The 27,862-nt window shown below is 34.4% G+C and overlaps 1 protein-coding gene across 1 annotated transcript in view; it reads left to right on the forward strand.

Moving 5' to 3' along the window:
* The first annotated feature begins 228 nt into the window (after window positions 1–228).
* Window positions 229–27,862, forward strand: part of Lmbrd1 (LMBR1 domain containing 1) — a 98,087-nt gene continuing 70,453 nt past the window's right edge. The window contains exons 1-3 of the mRNA XM_026391346.2: window positions 229–482; window positions 8,560–8,736; window positions 17,247–17,307. Of these exons, the coding sequence (XP_026247131.1) occupies window positions 408–482; window positions 8,560–8,736; window positions 17,247–17,307 (313 nt within the window). The 5' untranslated portion in view covers window positions 229–407. The remainder of the gene's footprint in view (window positions 483–8,559; window positions 8,737–17,246; window positions 17,308–27,862) is intronic.

The raw sequence follows: 27,862 nt of genomic DNA on the forward strand, positions 1-27,862 counted from the left end.
AGTGGAAATCCGTAAAATTCGTTTGAATCTCCACATGTATATAGTCCATCCTTTCCAGAATTTCTTGGCTCTCTCAGTCCATCCGCTTAGGCTAGGTTAAACATTCTCCAAAAATGCTGTGCTGCTGTGAGACGACCTCGTCCTTTGGAACTCAGCCGGTGTGAGGCAAACCAGCTCGATGATGTCACTGCGTCCGGGCGTGCCCCGCCTCTAGCCCGTTCTTCCCGTCCCGCCCGGCTCGACGCCAGGGGACGCTCGTGGGTCGGGTCTCCTAGGCAACCAGTTGCTCCGCCCCCTCCGCCCCTTTAACCTTTAGGGTGAGCGGTTCCGCGTCCCTCGCCCTCTCCCCTTTCCCCCTCCCCCTTCCCTATCCCCTTCGCTCAGGCCTGTCCGGACCGGAAGCGAAGATGGCGGCGGTGACTGCTGGCGCGGCTTCAGCCGAGCTGGTGATCGGCTGGTGCATATTCGGCCTCTTACTACTGGTAGGGGAGGCGCTTGGAGTTTTCCCAGTGTTTGCACTGGTGGGAGGAGGGAGGGGCCGGTCCTCCCGCTGGCCTCTCCAGGCCCTGGAGACCCTCCTTGCCCCGCCCTGCTTTTAGCTGGGACTCTGGGCTGCTTTCCATGGGGGGGCGGGGGCGGCTCCGGGAAGTCGAGGAGGGGAAGCTGATTTCCGGCCTCTTTTGCTTCCATTTCACCGATGACGTCTGAAGAGCTGGTGTCATTTACCGAAACTCTTGCCCCAAGCCTTGATTGAGGCCTGGGGCCGGAGGTCTGTGGGCGGAAGAGACCCTCGGGTTGAGGAGGGTGTGGTGGCCTTTGATCCCCAAAAGGCTGTACCTCTAGTACAGGTGTGCAGCGGCAGCGCCAGGTCTTTTCCAGTTTTGTAGGCGCTGGCGTTGTTGACTAGTCAGATTTTCTAAATGTTTTTTTCCTCCATGTTCCCTATCATTGGCAGCCTTCAGTGCCCATTGTGCGATTCCACCTTGATGACGTGAGCTACTCGTTCTGACTTTGAGGTGTCACATTCTTTTCAATCTTTTATTGCCAATTGTAGAACAATTGTAAGGTAGAGCGGTAACCTCTTTCTAAGGCCAATGCCAGAGTATGTTACTCCCATTTTACCTCAAGGGCCTTCTGTCCCCAAGCTTCTTGTTTTTGATTATTCTATGGGACTGTAATGGCCCCTAATGGCCTTGTTTTTACTTCTCTACCCCAAAAGACAATTCTTTTTCCCCCAATTTGTTCTTCTTTATATCCCTCTACATTATCAGAGTTCTTTCATCCTTTGCCTTCATCCTGCCCTGTTGTTTTCTGTTCCAATGTATTTTGACTTCCTGCATTACAAGCGAAACAAAACAAAACTTTTCACTTCTAGAAATCCCACTTATTTGAATTTATGAGATTCCCTAGAAGTGTCTCCTATATGTTCTATTAGTAAATTTTTTAGCAGAAACTACAAAAAGAAAAAAAGAAAGAAAAACTATTGAAAATGTAAGGAAAAGCTTCTCTTGCTGCCCTCACTTTCACAGATGCCTTTGCATCAGAATATGCTTTACCCCCTCATGAAGAAACTGGAAACACTAAGGGTTGCCTGTGGCCTTCAGAGCCATCCACTCCTGTGCTTGGAGAATTCCCTGGTTTCCCAACCCATCATATTTAGTTTATTTAGAAGAAAATAAACAAGTATGTAACTAGTATTGAAGTCTAGCGGGATTATCGTGTCAGTGGTTGGTGAATAAGCATTTAAACTACAATAGGTTTTCTGTAATTTGTAGAAGGATGCAAATGAAACAAAACATGGCCTTTAGCAAGGCTTGGAGATAGGTGGGAAAAAGAAAATTCTTGAAACATGTATTTTAAGCAATGAAAGCAGGAGTTTAAAAAAGAAACAGTGTTTCTGGGAATAGAGAACAACTTTGAAAGTGAGTATTGAGATAGATTTTAGATAGAAGAGGAAAGCCCACTTTAATTAGTAAAAGCACAGCAGGAACAAATGAAATGAGAAGACAGTTAATAAACCAGTAACCTGGATATTGGAGTGGGGAAAAAAATTAGTAATACGGATCATTGTTTAAATTTCTGTAGATACATTTAATTTCTGGTTTTAGAAGAGAACTGGATTCTTATATCTACTTTTTCATTCAGTCTTTTGAGTTATTTTGGTTGAAGTATATGAAGAAAATCCAGTTTCAACAATACGTGGTTAGAAGCAGAGAAGTATTTTATGTATAGTTGCAGATGGTATTTGCTATTACACCAAAGCTCAACAGTTAGAAGCTTCTTATGTTTAGTTGCAATATGCAATCTGAAACCCTGTCAATGACTTTTCCTTGTTATATTAAAATTCATTAGTCCAACATGGACTTTGAATGGATCTTTTACCCATGCATAGTTTTACAAGACAGTATGTTGACCATTTAGAAGATACTGGTTAACTGAGTCATGCACATTTTCCAAATATGAATGCATTTTTTTTTTTCTTTTTGCAGTACTGGGGATTGAGCCCGGTGATACTTTACTACTGAGTACTTTCACTACCCAACCATTTTTTTTTGAGATGGGGGCAATCTCACTAAATTGCCTAGGCCAGCCTTGAATTTATAATCTCCCTCCCACAGTGTCCTGAGTAGTTGGGATTACAGGCCTGCACCATCCCACCTGGCCAAATATGGATACATTTCATTATAACATATCCAAATGTCACATTCATTAAATCACTACTGATCTTATCAGAAATGTCTCAAACTTCCGAGTATTGAGAAGTTGTCAAGCTCACAACTTTTCCAAAATTCTTTCTTTTTTAAAAAATTTTTATTTTTTAATTGATTTTATTTTTTAAATACATGACAGTGGAATGCATTACAATTCTTATTACACATATACAGCACAATTTTTCATATCTCTTTTTGTATGTAAAGTATGCTCACACCAATTTATGTCTTCATACATGTACTTTGGATGATGATGTCCATCACATTCTACCATCATTGCTAACCCCCTGACCCCTCCCTTCCCATCCCGCCCCTCTGCCCTATGTAGGGTTCGTCTATTCCTCCCATGCTCCTCATCCCTACCCCATTATGAGTCAGTCACCTTATATCAGAGGAAATATTTAGCATTTGTTTTTTTTGGGATTGGCTAACTTCACTTAGCATTATCTTTTCCAACTCCATCCATTTACCTGCAAATGCCATGATTTTATTCTCTTTTATTGCTGAGTAATATCCCACTGTGTGTATATGCCACATTTTTTTTTAACCCATTCATCTACTGAAGGGCATCTAGGTTGGTTCCACAGTTTAACTATTGTGAATTGTGTTGTTATAAACATTGATAAGGCTGTGTCCCTGTAGTATGCTGATTTTAAGTCTTTTGGGTTAGACCGAGGAGAGGAGTAGCTGGTTGAAATGGTGGTTCCATTCCCAGTTTTCCAAGGAATCTCCATACTGCTTTCCATATTGGCTGCCCAATTTGAAGTTCCACCAGCAATGTATAAGTGTGCCTTTCCCCCCACATCCTCGCCAACACTAATCTGTGAGGTGAATAGAAAGTCTACATCTTGGGAGCAAATTTTTACCCCTCACATATCAGATAGATCACTAATCCCTAGGGGGTATATAAAGAACTCAAAAAGCTAAGCACCAAAAAAGCAAATAACCCAATCAATAAGTGGGCCAAGGACATGAACAGACAATTCTCAGAAGAGGATATACAATCAATCAACAAATATATGAAAAAATGTTCATCATCTCTAGCAATTAGAGAAATGCAAATTAAAATTACTCTAAGATATCAGCTCACTCCAGTGAGAATGGCAGCTATTATGAAGCCAAAATTCTTATTTTCATTTGAAAGCTTGAATTTTAACACTGGTTAAAAAAATATTGTTAGTTTTTCTTGAAGAGATTGTTTTCTTTGTTCATTTGATAAAATTTGCTAAATATCCAAAACTGAATTATCAGTTTCAGTTTTTCTTTCAAGTAAAAATAATTTTGCTTGAAAAGAGTAGCTGGTTCTACTTCTGACTCTTAAGTTTTCACATGTTTTCTTGGTCAACAGCCATCATACCTTGGTATGCAGTGGGAAGACTTTATTCATGCTTTATATTTTAACCCTAAGTATTTATAAAAATATCATGGGTCAAAATTTAATAAAATTTTTACTGCTTTTTCAAGCACAGTCTTAAGTTAAATTGCCTGTGTGTGTGTGTGTGTGTGTGTGTGTGTGTGTGTGATAGTAAAGAAGGCAGTGACAACTGACAGTCTGATGCCATTGTCTTGATTTGTGGTAATGCACCAACAGTTTAATCTACTGTGGCTTTTCACTTTAACCATGAGTGAAAAGGCATATGACATCTTAGTATTATTATGAGAATAGTTTTCAATTTTGAGTTGAAAGTTTGAATTGAGATTTGGGGACAAGCAGGGTCTGGGGACTTCAGGCTTTTAGAACTGCTGCCAGACATCTACTGAAGAATTGTGACACACATGTTCCTACTTTTGTGATCTTGGCCAAACAGAGTGGATTTCAATTTCTTCTACCACATAAAAATGATTAAATTTGGTCTTTCATGCTTATACACTGTGTTTACTATAGCAGTTATAAACTTTCTACTTAATTCCCAATGTCCTCAATAATTTGATTCAATCCATCTTTCAATTGTTTTTTCCAGTACTATAGAGATGATCTTCATTTCTGTAAAGCAAGTTTACCTTGTTTCTTAAAGTGTATAATCTGAGAACTGGTTAGAAATAGAAAATATATTGTCCCAATTTCACTGGATCAGAATTGCTGTTTAACAGGATCCCAGAAGTATGTATGCTTATTAGTTTAGTAACTGCTCCTTTATTCTCATTCCTTCCTCTGCTCCATTGGTTTTCAACCTTAGCCACTCATTAAAACCACCTAGGGAATTTTTAAAATCCCAGTACCCAGGCTAGTTAAGTCAGCATCTCTTGGGAGGAGTTGGGGAACTATTTTTAAATCTTTTCTGAATTTTTAATAAAGTTATATATTAGTTTACTTTATAAAATGATCTAAAATATTATTTTGAATGACACTTCATAATAATTCCTAATTTTTTTAAAAGTACAATGGACAATCATACTTTTTTTTTAAAGAGAGAGAATTTTAATATTTATTTTTTAGTTTTCAGTGGACACAACATCTTTGTTTGTATGTAGTGCTGAGGATCGAACTCGGGCCACACACATGCCAGGCGAGCGCGCTAACACTTGAGCCACATCCCCAGCCCATACTTCCTATTTTTTAAGCAGTTACTGTAGCTAACCACTTTGTAAAACATCTCATTTAATTCTTATAATCTTCTGTGAAAGTATTCTTATGCTTATTTTATAAGACATTGGTTTATTTATGGTACAATTATATTGCTACAACAAACCTACATAAACAAAATTTTTTTGGTTCTTTTAAAATGTAAAGGGATTCTGAAACCCAAAAGTCAAAACCCATGCCTTACCTATTTGCCTGGTTGCCTCTTTTTAATTTGTCTTCTTGATGCTGGCATACTCCTTCCTTTTGATTATACCAACCACTTTGAAATTTATAAATGTGCAGATATGTCTCAAAATCTAACAAATTTTGTTGAGCACTTTGTGTTGAGTACTCTGTAAGAATAGTAAGATAAGTCTCAGATGCCAATGAATTCAAAACAAATTTAAGGAACATTTAAAATATTTATTTATTTTAAAATTTTAAATCAAACTCAAAACAAAAAAATATTATTAAACAGTTAAACCAGAATTTAAGTCTAGGTCCTTTTTTTTTTTTGTACTAGTGATTACACTCAAAGCTCAATCACTGAGCCATCCCCAGCCCTTTATATATATATATATATTTTTTTTTTAATATATATTTTATTTTGAGGCAGGGTCTTGCTAAATTGCTTAGGGCCTTGTTAAGTTGCTAACACTGCCTTTGAACTTGGGATCCTCCTGTCTCAGCCTCCTGAGTTTCTTAGATTATAGGCTTGCACCACTGTGCCTGCTCCAAGTCCTTTTTTTGTTGTTTTGTTTTATACCAACATCAAGGTTCTAAAGTCTAAATCTTTTCTCACCTGTTTTTTTTTTTTCTTCCTGTTGATCTGTCACCAGTTGAAATGACAGCAATGTGAAGGAATGAGTCACAACTTGGATTTCAAATGCATTGTGTCATGTGAAAAGCCAAACTCAAATGACAGAATACTACTATATGAGTACCTAATGACATTCTAGAGAAGACAGAAATTATAGAGGCAGATAATAGATAGTAGTTGTGAGGGTAAAGAGCGTGATTAATTACAAAGGGATAAAGGGAAATTTTCTGGGGTGGTGAAACTGTTCTTATATCTTGATTGTGGTAGGAGAAATTGAAAACTGTAAAACTGATTAGATGGTTTTATTAATTCCATTCAGACATCTGAACTGGGATGCCTAGAAAGGAAGTAACAGATGGTTCTTGAAAGTGAAAGGACAAAACAAGGCTTTTGTCCCAGAACTCTTACTTTATTTAGAATAATGGTTTTCAAGTTTGGCTGATTGAATCCTCAGGCATTTAAAATACTGATGCCTAGAGGACCCTAATTGACTTGATAGGGAGTTGTGGGGGAAGCAAAAACTATGTATTTTATTTAGCTTTATATATTGTTTATTTTTATTAGAGCCTTACAGTTATAAATAGTAGTTGGGTTCATCTTGGCAAATTTGTACATGCATGGAATTCTATGTCAGTTCATGTACCCCCCAACCCCCCTGCATTCCTTCTCCTCCTGCCTCTGCCCATTTTCCTTCCTCCTCTCTACTGTTCCTCCTTTTGCTGTGTATTTATTTATTTTTGTTTGGTTCTTTCTATTTATACATAAAGGTGAAATTCACTATTGTATATTTGTATATGCCCATAGCATAATTTAAAAAACAAATTCATTCCACATTTCCCTTTCCTTTCTCATCCCTCCTCTTTCCCTCTCTGTCTCCTCCTTTACTAATTTTTTGCATAGGTTTATGATATCCAATCCTCCTCTTTTTTTTTCCCTTCTATTTTGCTGTAGCTTCCACATAGGAAGGAAAACATTTGATCCTTGAATTTTTGAGACTGGCTTATTTTATTTGGCATGCTGTTCTTGATTTCCATCCATTTACCAGTAAATGCCATAATTTCATTCTTTATGGCTGAGTAAAATTGTATTGAATATATATAACCACAGTTTCTTAATTCATTCATCTATTGATGGGCATTGAGGCTGATTCCATAATTTGGCTACCTTGAAGTGTGCTGCTATAAACACTGAAGTGACTATATCACTATAGTATGCTGATTTCAGTTCTTTCACATAACTACCAAGGGGTGGGATAACTGTCATATCGTGGTTCCATGTCTAGTTTTTTGAGGACTTTGCATGTTGCTTTCCAGAGTAGTTGTACTTATTTGTAGTCCCACCAGCAATGAACAAGTATACCTTTATCCCCGTACTTGCACCGGCATTTATTATTATTTGTGTTCTTTATAATTGTCATTTTTATTGGCAGGAGATGAAATCTTAATATAGTTTTGATTTGCATTTCTCTGATTGCTAAAGACATTGAACATTTTTCATATATTTGTTGGCCTTTTGTGTTTCTTTTTAAAGAAATGCCTGTTTGGTTCCAAAAGATATTTTAAACCTACACAGGTGATTCTAACTCATAGTCAAGGCTGAAAAACATTTGATTTCATATGTCTGCAACCCCCTATAATTGAGTAGAGTGGATACTCTTGAAATATATTCCCTGGACCAATAGCAGCAGCATCTGAGAATCCATTACTAATGCAAATTTTTAAGCTCACTTCAGACCTCTTGAATCTCAGAATCTGGGGTTGGGGGCCAGCATTCTGTGCTTTAATAAACTCTCTACTTGATTCTGATACTCCCTAAAGTTAGAGAATCACTTTGGTAATTCAGTAGTTAGAAAGGTCTTGATAAAGTTATCAAGAGTACCTGATTGACAAGAGAGGTTCACTGAAGTATCTCTGGGTGTACTTTTTCTCATTTGCTCTGCACACGAATCCATTTTCCTTATTGATTTTTCTTTATTTAAAGCCCTTTAAAATTTGAATTATAGTAATTGCATAATAATTATTGCCAGTTAATCTTTTGAACTGTCATAATAAGGCAAAAGTTAATTTCAGTCTAAGTTATATTCCATGTCGCTTCAGTAATAAGCCTAGGTTAGGACAACATCTAGTTATATTTCCTTTGGATGGAGAGATCCACGGGAAAAAGGTATTCAAAACTGGTTATAATTATGACATTGTATGTAACTACTAATGATAACACTGTATTTTGTGAGGGTATATGTAACTGAGCACTGTTATCAGTAATGTATGTGTTAGCATTGAAGCAAAGTTGTACTACATTCATGAAACAGACTTTGAAAATGCTAAATTTTACAATTTTTTAATTTTACATGTAGAAGAACCTTCACATTACATAAAGTTTTTTTACTGGAAACCTTTAAACACATACAAATTCAGGGTTGGAAAATACATAGGGGAGTAATAAATATTCTTTTTGTTCTATTTCAGGCTATTTTAGCGTTTTGCTGGATATATGTTCGTAAATACCAAAGTCAGAGAGAAAGTGAAGTTGTCTCCACCATAACAGCGATTTTTTCTCTAGCAATTGCACTTATCACATCAGCACTTCTTCCAGTGGATATATTTTTGGTTTCTTACATGAAAAATCAAAATGGCACATTTAAGGTATGTATTATCATACTATGTAATTTTTTTTCTTTCAAGTTCTGAGCAATTAAGTCCAGTGTATTTTGTATTTCCTTTTTTTGTATCTGGGTTGAAATAAGAATAGAAATGAAGTATAAAGGCTAAGAATGCAACATGGTAAACTAGAAGAAAACTATTAATTGACATAAGAACCATGAATTCAATAACCTTGCAAATGTGAGAAATGCCTTTTGTTGATCTGAAAATATTTTAAGCATAATAGATTTATTCTTGTGCCTCTCACAAGTCTTTTGAAGCTAACATTTGTTGAATATTTACTATGTGTCAGTCTCTATTTTAAGCATTTTACATATATTAACTTTGTTTAATCTCCTAAACAACCCTAGAGTGTAGATAAGATTATCCATAGTTTTATGGATGAAAAACCAAGGTTCAGCTTGTCAGTATTGTAACTGGAATTTGAAGTTCTGCAATCTGGTTTCAGAGCTCTTGTTTCATGAGGTTTCTTGAGAAGACGGCCTCTTAAGTAAAAGATACTTTCAAGTAGCTCAGTAAATGGGATTTCTGCTAAGGAGTCTGTTGTTGTTGTTGTTTTCATTTAAGCAATTCATATTGTGTATTGAACTGTCATAATAAAGCAAAACATTATTTCAGCCCATATTTTGGGCTGAAACATTATTTTAAGAAAAATGACCATTTTGTGTGTGTGTGTTTGTGTGTGTATGTGTGTGGTATACTTAAAATTTCTGCTTTTTTTATTGGGCAAGAAGTAATATACCTTTAATAATTGTGTACACAGTACTTAAATGATTGATATTAACATTATAAGGTTATTATCTGAGAAATATTTCATTTTAGATCTAAATTCCATAGAAATGTTTGATTTCCTATAACTATGTAAATGGTTGTTTCTTGCGTAAATCATTTAGACATTTTAAGAATGTCTGAATATTCTTTTTATTTAGAAACTGTAGTTAAGGTGTCGAGGCGGGTGTTATGTAGGGTAGACTGCTGCTTAGCATATTGGAAGGTCCTAGGTTCAATCCCCGCTTCTGCTAAATATACACCTGTGTGTGTGTGTGTGTGTGTGTGTGTGTGTGTATGTGTATGATAATTCCAGATGGATAAGACATAATTATAAACTTCTAGACTATTCTCTGTGAAGTTAAATAACATACATATATACACATATGCTATGTGTGTGTATATATATATATGTATATATACATATATATATATTATATATGATATATACATAATTTTTTGCAGATATAATAGAAACAGTGTAATTATTCCTGTACAACTATTGTTTGAATAGGAGTTTTTAGTTGTGAATTTAGAATATTTGATTTTAGATTTTGTGGGGAAATATTTTCATCTTGAAATTTCTCAAGTAAATATTTTCATGAAATTGTGAACTCTCTCCTAGATTAAGTAATAGTTGTTTTGTGCCCATATTTTTAGCAGTCATTGCCTGGGTGATGATTTTAATTATTGTTTGTTTGTTTGTTTTTGGTGAAATTGCATTATATTCATTTGAGCAAAATTTTAAGGATTTATCTTCCTAAAGAGCAAAAATATTACGTGTTAAAATTTAGACTGCTTATTAAATTTCTCCTAAAAGAAGAAAATACACAGTGGTAATTTATGTGCTTACTTTATAGTTATTAAATATAAATGTGATATAAATGACTAGAAGGGAACAAAATTCATGATGAATTTCTCATACTTAATACAAAGCTTTTAAAAATTATTATTAGGATAATAAAACTGTAGGTTGTACTTTTACTTTTTGGGGGTGGTGGGGTGGTTTGGGGAGTACCAGGAATTGAACTCAGGGGCACTTGACCACTGAGCCACATCTCCAGCCCTATTTTGTATTTTACTTAGAGACAGGGCCTCACTGAGTTGCTTAGTGCCTTTCCTTTGCTGAGGCTGGCTTTGAATTCACAATCCTCCTGTCTCAGCCTCCAGAGCTGCTGAGATTACAGGCCTGTGCCACCACACCCATCTATTTTCTTTATTTATCTCTAGTTTTGTTTGGTTTAGCCTCTTCAATTTAGACAATGTATCATTTTTTTTTCTCTGTACATTGACACTTTTTTGATACCTTGAAACATTCTTTGTATGTCTCCCTTCCACTTTCTTCCTCTTTCTCTCTCTCTTTGGCTCTCTCTTCTTATCATCTCTTTTGTTGAATAAAATTCAGTTTTCATTTGGAGTCAGCCTGTTTGCTAACTCTCAAAAGTAGAACCAAAAACATTTTTAAAACTTTTCACTGATAAACTCTTCTCTAGAAAGCTACTGCTGAATTCTTTTCACGTACTCAACAACTAAGGAAAGTGTAAAGTATTTAACAATTAGTTCTTCAGATGTTATGCTATAACTATAAATATAGTCATGTTAATGTAAATATGCCACAATGGCTTTAGATCTATTTGAGGTTTATTTGTTGCTATAAATGTATGTTGGTTAGCAATATGAAGTTCTGGTATTGCTTTCCATAGAGAGTGATACTTGCATTTTAATGTGCTTTTGTCTCTCCTCCCCTCCACTCTCCTTTCCATTCCAATCTCTTTTTTGGTACTGGAGATTAACCCAGGGCTCTACTAAATGAGCTACATTTCCAGCTCTTTTTATTTTATTTGAGGTAGAGTCTCATTAAATTTCATTGTCTGGCCTCTAACTTTAGATCCTCCTGCCTCATTCTCCAGAGTAGGTGGGATTACAGGCAAGCGGCACCCATGCCTGGCTTCTAACATACACTTCTTATTCCTAAATTCCTGCTTTCTCTGCCTTTTTATGGAAGCTGTACATTACAATGCCCAAGTTGTTTCTGTTGACATTTCTTTTAACATAAAGCATTGTAGATAATTGTAACTAAATAACTGCTTTGTTTCTAACTTCTTGTGAAGTAATCAACTTTTTATATTAAAAAAAGACCTTAAAGCTTAGCTATAAGTGCTCTATTAAACAGTCTTGTATAGTTGGCCAGTGACTTTGGATAGTGACCTATACCATTAAAAATGATAAGTTGACACTAATATGAATAAATATTCTTTATTTTATACAACATGTAAAAAAAATTCAAAGCTAGTAGTTAAGATATGGCATCAAAACACTTAGTATTTATTTACTCTTATCCCCTAGTGATTAATCTCTTTTCGGCCTGCTATTACAACGTATCTGGGTTGAACTCTGTTGCTTCCTTATTCCTATTTTCAAACAGTGGGTATTGTATCTTAGAACTTTGTCTTGTTCTCTGAACCTTAAATACATTTATTTACTATTTATTAAGTACATAGTATGTGGTAGACAAGGTAGTTTCTGGAGATTATGATGAAAATAAATGAGATTGCAATTCACATGGAGCTTAAGAGTATGTAAAGCCAGACAAATGGTCAACAAATAAATGCAACAAGGTACTGTATTAGTGATAAATTCTACAAGGATATATAATATATTGACACAAAAGTCTATTTAGGTGTGGTTAACGCAGAAATGGTGATAGGGAGGCCAGACTGCTGAGGTAAACCAAACTAGTGGGTTAGATGACAGCCAGCTAAGAGCAAAAAGAGAGAATTCTCAGCAAATACAAAAGACTTTAGGCAGGATGAATTGGCTTTTTTGACTAAAGTGTGGTATTGAGGTTTTGCTTTTGTATAAGCTAAGATCCAGTGGAAGGCAAGGGCCAAATGGCTTATAATTTTTTTCATGTTAGTGAATTTGGATTTTTCTCTTAATAGAAAATTAATGAAGGTAAAAGGTGCAGGTAAGTTGAATTGGAGTGGTGCTAGTGGACAAAAATGATTAAAAATAATATATATTTTGGAGGTAGAACTCAAGAATTTGTTCATGGATTGGATATGACAGGATGAAGGTAAAAGAAAATTGGAGTGCCTACGTTTTTATACAGCTTAGAGATGTAGGGAAGATATAAGGAATGACAGAGCATAAGCATGCACATGGGTATATGAGGGAGTGTAGAGGGAAAAAAATGTGTTTTAAATAAGTCACCTTCAAAGTAACCATTATATATTTGCAAGTGTAGGTATCAAGTAGGAAGTTGAAGCTCTGAAGAGAGGTAGGACTGGAGAGAAATATTTGGGAGTAAACATATGAATGTCAGAGCTGTATACTGGTAACTGGGCAGACTGAGTAGTGAGAGAAGACTTGACATTGGAGTGCTTCAATATGTAGAGGCCAGTCAAAGGGAAGAAGCTGGAACCCGAGAAGTAAGAAGAAAAGTAGATAAGGAAAGTAGGAGAAGAATATTTCAGGAATAGAGAATGATTGCTTTTTTGAGTGTTGTTGGAAGGTTAAGTGAAAGGGGTAGAGAAATGACAACTGGATTTGGTCATTGGTAACTATGAAGAATAATTTTAGCATAGCAGTAGGACAGACAGGTTGGATTGGGTTAAATATGGACAGTGAGGTGAGGATGTAGTGATAAGGAATACTGTCAACTTTTCAAGAAATTTTGTTCTCTAGGTGGGCATCTGTGTTTTTATTTGTTGTGGTAATGTCTTTATCTCTTTGAGGTTAATGGGAATTAGTTGAGTTTGTATACTTTAAACTTCATTAGAGTAGGAAGAATTTTTGAGAGTGGAGATAGTGTGTCATTGCAGATGTAAGATGCTTGACAGATGCTGAGGTAGGCTAGACCTCTAAGTCAGTGGTTCCCCACCATTGACATTTTGTGCTGGATAATTCTTTGTGGTGAGGGACTCTCCTAAGTTTTGCAGATGTCTACTTAACAGATGCCTATTCCTCCCTCTGCCTGGTGTTTCTAGACATTTCCAAATGCCCATGGGAACAAAATGGCTTCTGAATGAGAATTACTGATCTAAGGTGAGGTTATCAGGTAAAAGTATGGAGAGTCATGTTGGAATTTTAGGTTGGACACCAGGTTTTAGAAAGTCATCTTGAAGGATAGGAAAAGGAATTTACCTATGTGACCCCACTACATTTTTGTTCTATGGAATTCATATCGTTTTCTTTTCTTCTGAAATAATCTTCTGTAGTAGTCTCTATTTAGTATTAGTTTTTGAGTGTCTTTACATTCCTTTGAGTCTTAAGTGATTGAAGTTTCTTTTTGTTTCTACTCTGGGAGGCAATAGTTTATAAAACATATCAAGGGTATAGTGGTTTTCAAAACGTAAAAGAAAGAAGATTTAATAAAGTAAGCTTTCTTGACAATATATCAAATATTTTGGAGGCAGAGGAGTGCATAAAAGCCAAATACACTAATGGTACTTGAGTGATGTTGTGTATTTTACACATATTTGTAGCTTTAAAATAGTAACAGTTTTACTCTCTATTGCCTCAATGATTGGTTAAACACAAGAAACTTGTAGAGTAAAAGATGTTAAATTTGAATGATTATTTGGCTATAAATTACTTTCAAAATTTCTACTTTCAACTCCCCCCCCCACTTCCCCCTGGGTTTGGGCTCTTGTCCAATTTTTAAGTTTGAATTTTTTAAAATTCTAATTTGTTATATATGACAGAAGAATGCATTACAATTCATGTTACACATATAGAGCACAATTTTTCATATCTCTGGTTGTATATAAAGTATATTCACACCATTCTTGTCTTCATACATGTATTCAGAGTAATGATATCCATCTCATTCCACCATCTTTTTTACCCCCATGACTCCTCCTTTCCCCTCCCACCCTTTTGCCCTATCCAGAGTTCTGTTGAGGACATTGCTACTTCTTGGGGCTGTCTTGGAAACTCCTAGGGACTTTGCATGAAATGTTATAAGTAAAAAAGCTATAATTATCCTCTAGTCCATCCATAAATTATTCTTAATTTGATCATCTTCATCAGAAATCTTTTTACACTTCCAATTTGATGCATAAGCAATCACTAAGGAAGTACATCTCTTAAGAGGTGAAGCTTTGGGGGAATATGTATATATACATTTGGATATTTAAATCATTGAGGAAAAAGTTTCTAATCATTATATAGAATTTTCCTCAGGGCTTTCCATTCTAGTTAGTAAGCACTATGTATGCTTTCTTTGACTTTTTAAAAGTATTTTAGGTGTTTCTTTTGTTCCTCCCCCTTTTCTTTCCCCTAAAGAGTTGGTTGCATGTTTTAAAACTAATGGTGGCTATTAAAAAGTACTTCATGTGTATGTTTCTATGGCTGTTTTTTAAATAGGTTTGTTTTTAATGTCTGTGTGATATTCTCTGTTATGAATACACAATAATATGTTTTACCATTTTTCCTGGGGTATTTAGATTTTCTTCAGTTTTAAACAACACTATACTGAATATGGTTGGGCAAAGAGCTTTTAAGCAAAAACCGTTATTGTTGCTTGGTGTAGACTGTCATTTACTGGAATAAAAATCAACAAGTACTTATGTTCATGTATAAGTTGAAATATATGCAAGAATAAGCTCTCCCAAGTGCAGATACTTCAGTACTTCAACCTCCTTTCTTCTATCTTATAGGGGAGGCAGAAGAGTGGTCTTGTAGATAGATAAACACTTGGGACTTCAGTGTCAAGTAGTCTGAGCTGAGTAGGTACAAGCTGTTCAGAGGGTGTTAGGACATTCTCATTGCTGAATAACTGATGAAGACTGTGGGCTCCTTTGTCCCAGGAGTAGTTGAAATTAAGTGTATTCCTCTTGTGTGTGAAAGGGAGGCCGCCCTGTTCAGGCTATCTTGTTGCCAGGGAAATCAGTAAGAATCTCAAAGTCATTCATTGGCCAGTACTACTGTTAAAAATGTCCCTGTACTGATATCTATCTTAACTTGTGAATATTTTTAGGATGGATTCAACAAAGGATATCTAGATCATAGAGTCTCCTATTAATGTGAAGGAAATGCTTTCAACTCCACATTTTGCCACTACTTCATATTATTAATGTTTTCTATTATGCCAGTTAGTTAAATTAAACATTATTAAAATAAAACATTTTCATGTTTTACTAGTAAAATATAGTAATTAGGAAATTACTTATTGTTGGTCTTTTTTAACATATTAACATACTTGGTACATTGGGATTTCTTCTTTCCTCCCTCCCTCCCTTGCCCTTCCCTTCGTTCTTTCTTCCTGTTTTCTCCCCTCTCTCTCTCTCTCCACTTTTTCTTTCTTTTAAGAGAAAAGGTCTTGCTATGTTGTCCATGCTATCACTGAACTTCTGAGTTCAAGCAATTTTCTCACCTTAGCCTGCCAAGTAATTTGGACTATAGGCACATGATATCATGCCTGGCTCACTCAGTACACTGGGGTTTTGATTGGCATATATATTATTTTTATAGATTAATTTGGAGTGAATTAGTATTTATAATCTTTCATGTTGCACAGGTGATTTTCCACTTATCTAGAACTTTAATAATCTACAGTTAGGTTAGTTTTCTTTATATAGTTCATTTTTAAAATTTGATTTATTAAGCTATATTTTTATAGCTGTTTGGAAGTATTATTGTTCATTTTGTATATAGGTTTTGCACTTGCAAGTTTGGATCGTCCACATTTTTATTTTAGTTATTTATCAGCAAGAAATTCATAGATGTTCATTGCTAGATGTATTTGTAGGCAAAAAGGAGGAGAAAAGAAAAATCCTAAGTTAGTTTAAGAAAATTAAGTGTTGATAATTTCCTTAACAGCACTTATAGTGAATGTTGACACTAACTTGAATTCCTGAAATGTTTATTAAAAAAAAATGACCTGCATTCGAATTTGAACCTTGCAACTTAATATCAATGATCAGTTCCATAGACTCTCCAGGTTTAATTTTTTGCATGCACAGAATTTAGGGTATTAGACAAAAATATTTAAAATTATTATACCTCCATTCTGACTCAGTAGTGTATAGATTTTTTTCTATTGACAAGATTAATTTGAAATATAAGTTTATTGGTTGAAAGAACATTTATGGGGATGAATGCAAAGGAGTTTAGATGAACTTTTATATATTTCAAAAGTGATAATCTGTTCAAATCTTATTTTATAAAATACAAATTACATTTGTTAATGTCTGCATAAATTCATCACCATTTTCCATTACCTTTAGGACAAAGTCCAAAATACTTTCTATGACTCACAAATCTCTTCAACATATGCCCTTCCTTTCCCTTACTCCACCTGTTTTCTGGTTTTTGTTTTTGTTTTTCTAGTGAATCTGTACTTAGCTTCTTTCAGTTTTTCTAACTCTCCATGCATATTCCTCTTTCCTCTTTCATCATTTTCTTTCTATTTTCTTTCCTTTTCCCTAAAAACATCTTCTTTTACCTTTGGTCTCTCATTTTAGATAATTTTGGGAAAGCTATTCCTGATCTTCAGTTCAGTTAGGTGCCTTGGTGCTTCCCCAGAACTGTGTTATCTAAGCATTTCCATATCGAAATTTGTCTGTTTACTTGTCTGCCTCTCATTTTTTGAAGATATAGACCATACCTTATTTGAATTAATGATAAACTTTAGAAGTGAAATTCTGTCAAATTAAATCTTAACTGTTGGGCAGGTGGATGTTAAAATTAATATTGCTATTGTTTCCTTACTGTCCTAGGTCTGGGCTAATGCTAATGTCAGCAAACAGATTGAGGACACTGTATTATATGGATATTATAGTAAGTATCTTTTTGTTATATTTCCTATTTGGGCTGCTATCAGAATGTAGAATAAAGCTACATATAAACTTTTAATTTTGATATCAAATATGAGATTATTGTTTTCTTTTATACCAGGAATGAATAAATAATATGTCTTCATTCTCAATATTCTAAAACCATTAGTGCCTATTTTGCATCTTTTAGGTTAGCTTATAACACTTCTTTGTGGTAGTTCGATCTGATTACTTTATTTTCATGTCCCTTATGTTAATATTGCTGATTTCCCATACTTAATTGTGCTCTTTATTTAAAAATCTGTTTTCCAGAATTTTTTTGGTAAGTGTTGACAATAGTAGAAAGCTCTCTTGGAAGGGGAATTTTCACCATTACCTTTATTGTACTATACAGAGGTATTTAATTCAGAGGCTATGGTTGATAGGTAGCCTCTCTCCCTTCCCATTCCCCTCCCCTTTTTCTAGTATTAGATCTTACAAATTTATAATAACCACCTACATTTTTCTTTCTTTTCAAATAATCATGAGACTTGTGCTATTTAAAAATGTAAAATTTCTTATTTAGAAAAGAGATGCCATTTTGTTCATCAGTAAATAAGATGTATAAGATTTCAGTGGGAAACTTTAGAAAACACAGAAATTTCTGTTAATGGGAATTTTTTTCAAGTGTTTCATTGATTTTTTAATTTAGCTGTTTTGGTTCTAACCTTTGTCTTTTCTCCTGATCTAAAATATAAAGGACCCATTGTGAAATTCTATCCTTTTGGTATAGGTTTGGAAAAGTCTTTATAGTATTTTAATATTGAATAATATTTCTAAAAATGGCATTAATAGGGAAAGTGGTGACATTTGGGTAACTTCTGTAGTTAGTTACTAGTATTATACCAGCTTTAATTTTCTTATTTTGATAAATTTTGTATAATTATGTAAGATGTTACATTAAAGGATGCTGGCTGAAGGGTATATGGCAACTCTTGGTATTACTTTTGCAACTATTCTACATGTCTAAAATTATTTCTAAATAAAAAACCAAAAGGACAAAGAAAAGAATTTAATATTTCCTATTTATACATTAAATATTTTATAAATGTAATGTTAAAACTGTTGATATGGTTCTTATTAAGTAGAATGTTGCCTTTTCAGTACAAATTTATTGGAAGGATATGGCTTACTTCTTCAAAAACAATTTTGGTGGAGGAGCCTGTCACTTGTGTAACAATAAAATAAGATTATCCTGTAGACATGTAACAGGATAAGCCAATTTACATGTTAGGGAAGTCCAAGTCCAGGAACCATATCTTATCATTGAACCCAGAGGCTACTGAACTATCTATTAAAACCAAGGTCACAGAGACTTGTAAGCCAGAATATTACTTCATCAGCTCTTTGCAGTTAGAATCATGTAGGAAATTAAACCTACAGAAAAGGCTTTTAGTATTTTTCTCAGTTCTCCCAAGGATAGTATGTCTTCAGTCCTCACAAGGATAAAGTGTCTGTAATAGAATTTAAAACATTAGGAAATGAGTCAGTCCTTACAAATAATAGGTGCTTTAGGGCCTTACGGCTAATTCTTTGCAGAACTTAGGCTATGCTGGAAAATATAACTTCCTTGGGTTAGGATAGTTGAGACACACTGGTCTAGGGAAGAAATTTGCATGAAAAGCCAAATGATGAATAGAATTTTTTGTTGACCATGAGTCAAAACAAAATTTAATTGGATATTATTAATGGTTATTATTATAAAGTTAGTCACATCCTTTTACTATCCACCAAGGCCTTTGGCTTCAACTCAATGATGACCTACCTACAGCAAAGAACCTGAAAGGAAAGAATTGTGTGGTTTCTAAAATAATTATTATTCTCAAACCCAGCTTTTTCTTCTGAAATGCTGGATACTATCTAGTTACTTATTACATAGACATCTTCTTCTGGATTCTGAGAACTAAAAAAATACAAAGCACTGTATTTATCTGTTGCCTCCATCAAATTCTACAGTTATCTAATCTCTCTCAATACATCAGCACATTTTCAGTCTAACCTTGTAGGCAATGTACAAGACTTTCATATTCAGCATTTTTTAAAATTTTCATAAATGTTTGTCTCCTCGCCACCCTGCTTTTTTTTTTTTTTTTTTTTTTTGTATTTTCTACCTTTTCTAGAGGAAGAAATCGATGTTAAAGATCACCTTATTAGTGAGTGGCAGAGCCCAAAGTAGATCTTATTTCCCAAGATGGAGCTATTTGCCTTTAAGCAAATGATTCTGAGGATGTTTCCTATGGGAGTAGCTACCAGCATTGAACCTCCAGGAAAGCTTCAGAATTTTTCTGGAGACATTTTAATAATGTGGAATGCTAGATCATGTCCAGAAGTTCTGTTTTACTTGGCATGATAGGGAGCTTGGTAATCCATTACTGAAATGCTTATGATGCTGATTCTGATTTTAACACAGGCAGGTCTAGGAAGAAATGATGGCTTTCATAATGTGTTTTTTGTGCATGTATTTAGAGAGGTTTGAGGAATAGGGAAAATAATCAGGCTTGTAATTGTCTTCTGTGTTGTCTTCTTTCTTGAGTGCTTTTAAAAGAAAAGCTATCTGGTAACAAATCATTTGGCAGTCACTTTTCTAGACAAAGGTTAATTTTCATATGTTAATTAGTGATAATTTACAGTAGCTTATAGACATATAGTTTTGGAGAGCTGCTGTTTCAGGGCTCCCCTACCTTTGTCAGGTTTTTTTTTAATGCCAGTGTAGGTTCTAACTAAGATGACAGTTTCTATGAAAAACCAAACAAAAACAAAACAAAACTGGTCACAAAGGTTTAAACTCTTATTAAAATTCTCTTAAAGTAGTTTTAGTTGTCTTCCTCCATGAAAATATTTAAGAGTGCTAACTACCTTCAAATTATTGATTTAAATTTATGTGTTCACTGCCTTTTAATTCTTCATTGCCTTGAAATTCCATTTGCACTTTGAATCAATCTTTTACCTATACATGTTTTTTTGACATTTTATTGCCTTATTCATTTGGAAAATATTGGTTCAATGAATAATATAGGTTTTTCAAATGTTGACATGTATCATTATACATTAGAAAAAACATTCAATATTGTCACCACTATTTTTATTAGAAAAGCCCTTTTGTATTGGGAAGCTGTGAAACTCAAGTTCTAAAGGTGATAAATTCAAGTATTCCTAAATTCTGATTTTTCTCTTGAAAGCTTGAGTTTTATTGGTGGTAACAAATACTGTTATTTACTTATTTTCTTTGCAGTTTCTTTTTTGTTGTTGTTTTATTTGCTTGCTTGTATTTTGAGATCTTGCTATGTTGCTCAGGATGGCCTTGAAGTCCTGGACTCAAGCAACCTCCTGCCACACCACCACCTGAGTAGCTGGGACTGTGGTTGCATGCCACCATGCTCAATGTTCACTGCTCATTTTTGACAAAGACTGCCTTATACATAAGTCTGAATAACCATTACTCATTTGGCAGTTGTTCTTTCAAGCAAAAAAAGAGGGTTTTTTAAAAATGCAGTAGTGTATCTCATAACTGGAATAGCATTATATTGAGACATTTGTAAGAAACAAGTAAGTATGCTTTATGTATACTTCTCTTGCCACAGAATATTAAAAGATACATACGTAAGGGTGGACATTTAATAGACAGTTTACTTTCATGAATAAAAGTCCAAACTACTTCTTCCCCTGAAGGATACAAAATGACTGACAGTATAGCATGAGTCCACTGTTCTCTCTCCTTTTAAAAGGCCAGCAGTTTTATCCACTGTTGTTTCTATTTCATCAATCAGTTCAAGTTAAGCATAGAAGAAATGCAAATAAAAACTTAGTATCATTATAAAAAGAATTTTCATTTGTAGACGGCCTTTAATGATCTCTGTAAATCCGAAGGTCTGGAAGCTCCATTTGGAGGGGATCTTGTGTTTTATTAATGGAATTCAGGTGTTTTTTTCCTGGCAAGTTTATAGAAGTCAGGATGATTGCTGTGTCTGCCTGCAGATATTCCCCGTCTGTTGGTTATTAGCAATCCTGTTAACTGAAGCTACCTGAAAAGGAGATACAGTTTCCTGGAGCTTGTTGAAGATGAAATGTGAAGTTGCTTATTTCTGCCCATTTCCACTATGCTAGTAGTGATCTTCTAATCAGGAGACTCCCTTGGCTGGAGATGTTCTGTCTACCCCAGAAACATAAACCCATTTTGTCATATATTCTCAAATGTTTAAAAAAAACTTACAAACTAGTATGTAATATATAATTATATACTAGTATGTAATATGTAATTATATATTACATAATAGGCATATAATTATATTATGGCATACTAATTGGTATAATATTAATATTAGTATAATTATATGTAAACTCTAGATTATGATTTCCAACCTAGTTTACTATATCTGTGCCAATTTTGTTGAAATGTTCCTAGAATTGAAAAGTTGAGACTTGAAAAATTGAAAACTTAATGGGTTAAGCTTTCAATTTCTTTTTTCCTTTTTATTAATTTTATTTATTCATTATGTCTTCAAGTGTTTTGCTATTTTCTTTCATAAAACTGCTCTTGTATGACTTTATAGTCTCAGTTCTGTCTAATTTTGTGTCCTGTTTCATGTTCCCTTTTCCTCCTTTTAAAAGAAAACATTGTTAATCTTAGGGGATGTTTCCTAAGTAGTTTCTGGTTAAGTCTGCTCAAGAGATTATCTAGATAAAAACTTCTTGAGACCTAAATGCCTAAGGATTTCTTTCCTCATTTCCAAGTGGAAATATCAGAAAAATAAGTAATCTCTTGGATTTATAGCTAGAGTGACTTGTGTGAGTTTGTCACATTGGTATCATAAACCTTTCTCTATATGCCAGATTGTGAAGAAACATATACTCTTGGTTTTTCATTTTACGTCCTTGGTTATGCCTTGTAAGTTTTCTTTGCAGCTTCTTTCTCTTCTTCTTGACCTCTTTAATGTTGAAATGCCCAGGGTTTAATCTTTGGATCTGTTCTTTATCTCAGTCCTTTATTGATTTTATACTGTTGCTTGATTCTAAATATCATTTATATGCCAAACTTCCAAATTCAAATCTTTGTGCAAACCTCTTTTGAACTTCATATTCTTCTGTGCAGCTGTTACAGGAATTTCTACCAGAAAACCTCAAATTTCACATGTTCAGAGCAGCTCAATCTTCTATACTATTATTTTCCTTGTTGTATATGTAGCAACCAGAAGGATAGAATTCCTCAGGCCAAAAATCTTGAAGACTGTCCTTGAAACTATTTTTTTCATGTTTTGTATCAAATATGGCAGGAAATTCTCTTGTATTTGATCTTAAGAATTCTTTTAGAATTTACTTCTTACTACCTTCTGGCTACTATACTGTTTAACACACTGTTGTCTCTTTTTAGGTTATTATAGGAACCTCCTAACACATCTCTTACCTATCGATTTTTATTCATAATGCAGAAATCATAGTGATCTTTTAAAAACATGACATATCCTATGCCAAGTCTGCTCAAAATCCTGTAATACTTTCCCATTTCACTCACAGTAAAAGACAAAGTCATTACTAGAACCTATGGAGCTTTGTGTGATCTGGCATTCTTTCCCACCTCACAAACCTCTCTGACCTCATTTCCCACTACTCTCTTGTGGTTGGCTGCCTCTTAAGATGGCTCATAGTGCCTTCTACTTCCTAATACTCATGCCCCATATATAATCCTCTCTTTTTCAGTATGTTGTGGACCTAGTAATCGGCTTCTAACAAGAGGATTGGCAAAAAGGATGGAATGTCACTTCTGAGATTAAGTTATAAAAGATGATGACTTTTGCTTGTACTCTCTGGCTCTTTTCTCTTCCTTTCTTTGATTAAGCAACTTCCCTGTAGTACACTGCCTTATTGACAAATCCATGGAGGGACTAAAAGTATCCTCCGGCTAATAGCCAGTATAGAATGGAATTCTGCCAACAACTGTGAGTGAGTTGGGAAGTAAGGTCTCTCTCATTTGAGCCTTGAGAGAACTTCTAGATGACCAATATCTTGATTTCAGATTTGGGAGAAATCCTGAGCTGAAGGACTTAGCTAAACTGGGCTCATATTCATGACCCACAGAATCTGTCATAATAAATGTTCTTTAAATTACAAAGTTTGGGTAATCTTTTTCACAACAGTGGATACCTAATATATCTCTACCCCACTGATTATATTAATGTTGCTGTTAATGTTCTTTAACATTCCAGGTTCACTGTTCCCTTCCATTCTCCACTTTATGTTCCCTTTGCCTGGAATGCTTTTCTTCCAGTTATCTGCTTGATTAGTTTCTTTAACTCCTTTAACCCTCAAGTCTTTGCTCAAATGTTATTGAGTGTGAAAAGGTCTTTCCATCTTCAATTAATGGGCCCTTTTATCTTGGTCCATTTTATTGTATTTTTTTCTTGTAGGCCTTAATCACCTTTTCATGCACTATGTATTTTAGTTTAATTTATTGTCCTGCTAGAATTCATACTACACTAACAAAAATATCTTTTTTGTTTCTTTTGGTCCTTGATGCATTTAGAAGAGTTATTGGCATGTATGTAGTTGCTCAAATATTTGTGAAATGAATGGATCCTTTATTTGCTGTGTAACTTGGAGAACTCACGTAAATTTTACCATTTTTGTTAATGAGAGGGATTATATGTGCTTCCATGTAGTTAAGATTGAGCTGGGGGTGGAATTTTATCCATGGCTAGATAAGAAGGTTGGCAGATTTTCTTCTACCCCCCCAAAAAAAATCATAAAGCTGGACAAAAATTGAACAAAACCCCAAAATCTAGTGCTTTGGAAATCAGACAAAGACATAAAACAGTCTGACAGGTGTTTGATAAATGCTGCAAGAATGTTGTAGTTCAATGTTTTAATCTAGGGATGCTGTATCCTACTCCCAGGTTGTTTATTGCTGGTGGATCTCTAGGGCAGGGCAAGCCATTAAGACCAGAAACGGTCCTGTTCTGGTGGAAGGGACTTATTCAGATGGGTGGTGCTTATTTCTAGCAGTATTATTAGTATAACTGACAATCTTGGAGTCAGTTAATTGGAAAAGGCCAGCAGTTCTACCTGCATAGGGTTGTGGTCATGACAGACAATCTCATATCCAACTGTTTCTGTACACTTGTATATCAGAGAATGGGGAGGATGCAAGTTAGTCATACACTCCTGTCTAGGGGCTGTATACACATATATAGAAGACCAGAAAGAGCCCAGCAGAAAATAAAACCCAGGGCCAACTTAAACTTGACCTGAACTTTTAATGCACTCTCTTGTCAACTACAGAGTAATTGGCAAGGGATAGAGGACTTACTGGCTCAAGGCATTTGAGTAAAATTTCTTTCTGGTCACTGGTTGATCATTAAGCTGTGTAGACACTGGAAGTCCCTAGAAACTGAGGCTTGAAGATAAAAAGAAGAATTTAAAAAAAAAACCCATAAACAAAAATCAACTGGGTAGACCAGCAGCAACTTAATGCTGTAGTTTACAGATATAATTCTGACAAGTAAGTGAATACAGATACAAACTGTAAAACAGGAATGACAACCTTCAGGCATAATGACACAGTCCAGAGTTGATAAAATATATTGTCTAAAATGTTGAGTTTCAAAAATTATTAAGTATGTAAAGAAATAGGAAAATGTGACCCATGATAAAGAAAACAGCAGAAATAATATTTCTAGATTTAAAAACAGAGGCTTTAAAATACTTGTTATCAGTTAAAAGCAGAAAGTAAACTATTTAATTAAATGAAAGTGTGACAAATTGAGACTTTTAGTAAGGAGATAGAAATGATTTTTTAAAGAACCATACAAAAATTCTGAAGTTAAAGAGTATGGTAACTGAAATGAAAAATTCATTAGATAGTCCCATCAGCAATGGGATCTGATGTGGCTGATGAAAAAAACTCAGTGAACTTGAAGATAGATTATCTAATCAAAAGATCAGAGTGGAAAAAAGATTGAAGAAAAATCAACAAAGCCTCAGAGACCTGTGTGTCAGCTTTAGGCTTACCTATTCATGTATGATGGAACATTCAGAAGAAAGAAATCTTGGAAATCCATAAATATTTGGAAATTAAATAATGCACTTCTGAATAACCCTTGGGTCATTATAAATCATAGGCAACTGGAAAGTATTTTTACATGAAAATAAAAAGTGGGACTTATCAAAATTTATAGGATGCTACTCTAATGGTGCTTAGAGAAATTTGAAATTTTAAACTTCTATATTAGAAAATAATTCTTAGGTGCCTAAACCTATTACCTTAAGATAATAGAAAAAGAAGAGGAAACTAAATTTTAAGCTAGTAGAAGAAGCAAAATCAGAGAAGTAGAAAACAGAAAAACATTAGAGAAAAATTAGTCAAACCAAAGTAGGTTCTTTGAGTGAAAATCTATACATTTGACAAATCTTTAGCCAGATTGAGGGCATGGAGCAAGGAGAAATGAGAGAGAGAGAGAGAGAGAGAGAAAGAAATTATCAAAATGAAGAATAAAAGAGGTGCGTTACTACTAATTTTGCAGAAATTAAAAGGATTAAAAAAGACTCTAAAGAATGACTTTATAGCAGCAAATAAGTAAGATGAATTAGAAAAATTCTTAGAAAGATGCAGATTACCAAAACTGATTCAAGAAGAAATCGCTCTATAACACATAAAGAAATTGAATTAATTATTTACTATATTTCCACAAAGAAAACTTGATACATAGATTTCATCACTGGTGAATTCTTTCATATGTTTAAAAGAGAAATTATACTAGTTTTTCACAAACCCTTTTAGGGATAGAGGATGGAATACCTTCCAACTTTTACCTTGACACCAAAATCAAACAAAAACACGACAAAAGGAAACTTTGGAATAATATTCTTCATGATGCAGACACAAAAATATTACACAAAATTTTTAAAAACCTGAATTGGACATCATATTTCCATTCTTGGGAATTAATTCCAAAAATGGAAGGCTGGTTTAATATTAAAAAATCAATTCATGTAACATACATATTAAAAGAACATAGGGCAAAAAAATTCATGATTGTCTCAGTAGACATATAACAGAATTTGCGTATCCATTGTTGATAACAACTCTCAACAAAGGAGTTATAGAAGGGAACTTCCTCAACCTGACATAGGACAGCTATGAAAAACTTACAATTAACATTATATTTAATGGTGAATATCTGAGTGTTTTCCCCTAAGATTAAGAACAGAGTACAAACATCTCTCATCACTGATACTTAGCATTGTACTGAGGATTCTAGCCCATGAAGGAACCAAAATAGTTGTTTAAATAAATATATCTAAACTAGAAAAGAATTAAGATTTGTTTTCATATATGACAAAATTCTGTAGGTAGAAAATCTCAAGGTACCCATGTAAAGACAAATAAAACCAATAAAAAAGGTTCACAGGGTCACAGGATGCAGTTTTGACATGAAAGCTAGAAACATGGTTAAAAAGAAATAAGAATGTAATTCCAATCAGAAACCAGAAGTTCCTGTATTAATGCAGGAATGTTACAAGTTGAAATGATTGGATTGTGAGAGGTGTAACCTAATCAGCATTGAGTTTGTAGGCAGGTGGGGGGTGGCTGGAGGTGGGTCACTGGAGGTGTGCCCTGGAAGGTTGTCTTCTTTGTGGCCCCTTCCCCCACTCTCTGCTTTCTGGCTGCCTTGAGGTGAGCAGCTTCCCTCCACTATGTACTTCCACAAAGATGAGCTGCATCATCTTGAGCCCCAAGAAATGGATCTAGCCTTCTTTGGACTGAGACCTCTGAAACCATGAGCTCCCAAATAAACTTTTCCTCCTCTAGAGTTGTTTTTGTCAGGTCTTTTAGTCACAGCAGTGAAAAAGCTGACTAAAACAGTTTATAAGCACATAAAAAGATATCCTATGTTTTTAATCATTAGGGAAATAACAATGCATGGAAATGGAAGGATACCCTCATTGTTATACAAAATTACATATAAGAGGTTGTGAGGGGAATGGGAAAAAAAACAAGGAGAGAAATGAATTACAGTAGATGGGGTAGAGAGAGAAGATGGGAGGGGAGGGGAGAGGGGATAGTAGAGGATAGGAAAGGTAGCAGAATACAACAGTTACTAATATGGCATTATGTAAAAATGTGGATGTGTAACCGATGTGATTCTGCAATCTGTATATGGGGTAAAAATGGGAGTTCATAACCCACTTGAATCTAATGTATGAAATATGATATGTCAAGAGCTTTGTAATGTTTTGAACAACCAATAAAAAAAAAGCTCTTTAAAATTAATGTACCATTGCTACAGTTATTACATAACATTTTCTTTTTAAGAATGTATTAACTAGCAATATGTATATAACAATAACATAATAACCAAATATAGTATAAACAAATAAACATAAATTTATAAATCTCATTTTATAATAATATTGGTAAAATATGATCAGAGGTGAAAATAAACATTTAAATAATGAAAAAAAAAACAAATTGCATTTCCAATGAGATATATAACACATAAATTAGAAGCAGAGACTGTTTAACAAAA

This window comes from Urocitellus parryii, chromosome 8, assembly GCF_045843805.1.
Source record: "Urocitellus parryii isolate mUroPar1 chromosome 8, mUroPar1.hap1, whole genome shotgun sequence".
Classification (NCBI taxonomy): domain Eukaryota; kingdom Metazoa; phylum Chordata; class Mammalia; order Rodentia; family Sciuridae; genus Urocitellus; species Urocitellus parryii.